This window comes from Belonocnema kinseyi, chromosome 2 (genome assembly GCF_010883055.1).
Source record: "Belonocnema kinseyi isolate 2016_QV_RU_SX_M_011 chromosome 2, B_treatae_v1, whole genome shotgun sequence".
Taxonomy (NCBI): Eukaryota; Metazoa; Arthropoda; class Insecta; order Hymenoptera; family Cynipidae; genus Belonocnema; species Belonocnema kinseyi.
In genome coordinates, this window is record NC_046658.1 from 41,581,461 (window position 1) to 41,585,868 (window position 4,408).

The 4,408-nt window shown below is 32.6% G+C and overlaps 1 protein-coding gene across 1 annotated transcript in view; it reads right to left on the bottom strand.

The window, feature by feature from the left end:
- Positions 1-810: 810 nt before the first annotated feature.
- LOC117167396 (serine protease snake-like) overlaps positions 811-4,408 on the bottom strand; it is a 43,231-nt gene continuing 39,633 nt past the window's right edge. The window contains exon 6 of the mRNA XM_033352290.1: positions 811-1,049. Coding sequence (XP_033208181.1) covers positions 882-1,049 — 168 coding nt within the window. The 3' untranslated portion in view covers positions 811-881. The remainder of the gene's footprint in view (positions 1,050-4,408) is intronic.

Consider the following 4,408-nt stretch of genomic DNA (forward strand, 5'->3'; position numbering starts at 1 on the left):
CCAATGATGATAGCTTTCTGTATCCATTTCGCAAGTGTCTTGGCATATTTTTGGCACGCGGGAATGTCAATAAGATCACGAAACCGTAATAATTTAGCACTTCCAAAGCACCGACGATAAAGACAATTACTTTAATCGAATATTTTGGGTACAGTACCTGCAGCTCCACTTTAAAGTCTTGATACCTCTCCTACTTCTCCTTCTCCTTGGCAGTGATTGTGTAGTTAGCCGGAGTCCAGAATTCGATAACAAATATAATTCGTTTCTCGAAGTCTTGGAAAACGATATCAGGCCTCGAGTTTGTAACGGAGACTGCTGTCCGAAAATCGTTGTTTTAGAAAATTTGGCATATATATACAGGGTGTACACGCTGGGGCTTACCAAAAAGTATGCAACCCTGCATTCACGCCCATAAGAATAGCATTGGCGTGTAAGACAGGTTGCATACTTTTGGTAAGACATAGTATACCAACCCTGAATAATACAATACTACGACGGACCAAACTAACAATTTAAAAAGGATTGAAAGGCGGGTTTCGATTAACTCGAATTGGGCTTTAAGAGGACATACAGATTCCACAGTCTTTTCGGATGAGGCGGTTCGGATTTGGCGAAAATATTTAAATTAATTAAAAGATGCTTTTGGATTCATTTAGATTAAGGGTAGATAATGAAAAGGATACAAAGATTAGTTAGGAGTGGGTGCACGGATTTAATAAGATTTGGAGTTGAAATACCGAATGATAAGAATTAAAAGTATGATTTGGATTGTATCGGATAGACGTCAGAATTTACAAGTGTTCTTCTGCATTTTTTGTTTTCATTATTTGAATAACTATTTTATTTTAATCTCATTTTACAATTAAAGTTTTATAAATTTCTTATGGCCAAACAATACCCTCGATCCAATCAAGGTATGAACTAACTCTTGAGTAAACTGCAGGGGAATTTTTGAAGGCGCAAAATTTTCCGAAACTTGTGATGCCCACGATGCTGTACATGCAGTAAGGCTCTGATAGGACTCTTTGCAAAGGACCACCGCTGTCTCCCTGTACGATAAAGTTAGCGTTTTTATTATTTTATAACACGAAGAAATAGTACACTCAAAAAAAGTTTAGTTGATTCAACAAAAAATTCTTTAGATCCCAGGAAACAAAAATCTATTCACTTGCATTTGAATGGGTTTTCAGGTCTTCTGAATTGCTTATCTGTCACTGGAATTCCAGATAGTCGCTCATAGGTTAGAATAAGTTTTGAATGAGAAATCAACTTTTTAATCGGCCCCGTAATTTTTTTACGGACCGATTCAGCAGCGATTATGAATCAGCATTAACCGATAGAGGAACGATAATTTCGATAGATAATTAATAATTTAAATAGAACAAATATAATTTAAATAGTTAAAATTATTCATCAAAAAATAGTTCGGCGACCTTTAAGAAAATCCTGGCATACATGTAGTCTATTTTCATTTACAAACTATTTATTTTCAGGTATTTTAATTGATTTTGCTGAACATCTTTTTTTTTGACATATTTGCATCACACCACATCAAAAAGTTAAAAATTTATTTATTTATTCCACGTTTACCATATATGAATCTTAAATTTACAAAAACTAACACTCACGTTTTATCTTATCGAAATTGCCTTTACCAAAAATGTGGGTATTGAAATTCTAAACATTTGGATGTTTGTGATGCAAATGGATGTAAGCGATTTGCGGAGTTTGTTTCTAACACGTGAACTCCCTGCAGCCATTAGCATGTGCACCGAATAAGTTGAATGTCACTGACGCTTAATTCAGTGTAAACCTTATAATTCCTGTACAGGATAATCTAATGAAACTACTTTAAAACGAGAATTACAACTAAATAATCATTGAATTTATAAATAAATTGTCGCATCAATTATAATATATTGCAATATTATTTAATTTGAATTTCTGTAATTTTTTATTAATCAGCATTTTGCTATTCAAATTTATTATCTCATACTTCACATTCGAAACAATTAATTCTTTGAAATTTTTATCTGCATAGTCCACTCAGTTGAAAACAGCCTGAGATAACCTGCAATTGGCAGACTCACGCTTATTAAAAATTGCTATGTGCGCATCGTATTTTTAACATTGGGTGTGATCTTTTAAGAACTCCATTTCATATTGAATCTCAACCCATTCCTATGCACACCAACGAATCGTAGAATGCACATAGGAATTATTTCAGGTTAGTTAGACTCATTCAACTCTATTCACTCAGCATTTTGACGAATGTGGAATGGCAGATTTAAAGAACCGCGCACAGGTGACCGATTAAAAATGTGGCCAACCGATGCATTTGTATTGTTTTAATCTGCAAATGACAGATACGCAATTCAAACCGACTCGCTTTCTATTGGTTCTTTTTCCTGGGATTAAACAAATTAATACATTGCTATATGGTCAATTAAATGTTTGGTTGATTCAACCAAATCTTTTCGTTAACAAAGTTTGGTTTATTACAATAAATATTTTGGTTTTTCCAACCAAGTATTTAAGTTGATCCAACCAAATATGTTGATTGATACAAACAAATATTTTGTTTGAATTAACAACCGTCGTATTAACGTTCGTAAAAAATGTATGGAAAAAATCCTTCTTAATAATTAAAATTTTTGATGAGCATATCACTTGCAGCATCAGAAAACCGAACTTTCATCAAGTCTGACAAAAAGCCTTTTTCCATACATTTGTTTGGGATTTCCTACCGATAGAAAATCTTAGAATATTCTCTGGGGGAAACGCCTGGCCCGTTTCAATATATCTGCAGGTTCTATTTGAATGATTTTGTCTCTAGAGATAGTTTGTGAGATTTGGGTCCTTTTAAGAGTGATGCGACAGTCATATAACGGTCCTATTGTATTCGTCACGTACCGGGCGGACAGAGTTATTTACAGTAGTTAGCCGTCACCAACCCGACACCCTTTTCAAATTTATCTTCAAATTATTAAAACTTTTTTCTAATTGATGAAATTTCTCATTATACATATTTTATAATTATAACTTATATACTAATATTCTATTTTGGAGTTGAATTAAAAAATGTTTTCTGTTTTGGCGTATCTCTTTCCATTTACGAATTACGTTATATTCATTCTAATTTTAAGCATCTATGAAAGAAGTTAGATATCTGATATAATCGAAACACGCAGATTCCGAATTATTATATTTTAGTCTACTCTATTGAGATAGCTATCTGCTTGTTATTTATTATCGAATTCTTATTTCAATTTCGAAAAGAACATTTTAAAGCCTTCAGACAATTTAAACGAGCTATCTGGACCTTAAAAAATATCTACCTGAGAGCCTGCGGAGAATACTTTATGAAGCTTCTCTGAGCCTGATAATCTTCAGTGAATATTCAGAGATATCTAGAGGTAGGCTTCTTTGATCAAATATATATTTCTCAGTTAGATTGTGTTCCGTCACAACAGAGAAATTCGAATGGTTGTGAATTGGACTTTGAGTAATAGTGTGAATCCCCCTGAAAATTGGGGGGGGGGAGTTGAAGGCGTGCTTGAGTGTTTGCGGGAACCGGAACTGCTCAGGCTCAGTGATCCCAGATCTGAAACGAGATGCGGTCCAATACTATGACAGGGCTATGTCCGTGTGAATATAGTAGGAGACGCTGTAAATGACTGAGTTGCGCGCGCAACCCATTTCTCCTCTTCTGAATTTGAAAACTCGAAGATGCACGATTGCCGGTCGGAGCACTTCGTCGATTCTATTTATATATCTATCTGCTAACAGCAAACTGCTTTGAAATAAATTCTGGAGATCGGGATTTTAATATTTCCAAATTTCAATGCTGACGATTCTCATGATTTGAATAAATCGTGCGCCTCTTGATATGCGTATATTTTGAGGTTATGTTATTTCATGTATAAAATATAAATTATATAAATATTAATACTATTATATATATATATATATACGTATATATACGTATATTAATAATGATAATATTATAATTATGTTATATTATAATAGTCTATTTTTTTTATTTGAAGGTTCATCTATTTCGTTGAAGATACATTTTTGAAACTGACAATCAATCAATACCATTTTTGGTTAAGAAATCATGTGTTTTGTTAAAAGGTCGTCTTTCTTTGTAGAAATCAAATTGTTTTATGGAAAATTTATACTTTTTGATTAAAAATTACATTTTTCGGTTAAATTATGAACTATAAATATGTTTTGGTTGTAAAGTCGTTCTGTTGTAAATGCAAATATAATGTTAAAAATTAAAATTATAAGTTTTGGGTGAAAATACTCTTTTTGTTTTTAAAATTAAATAAATTCCTTGAAAGTTCATGTATTTTGTTGGAAATTGACCTTATTTAGTAGAAATTTAATCCTTTTGGTTGAA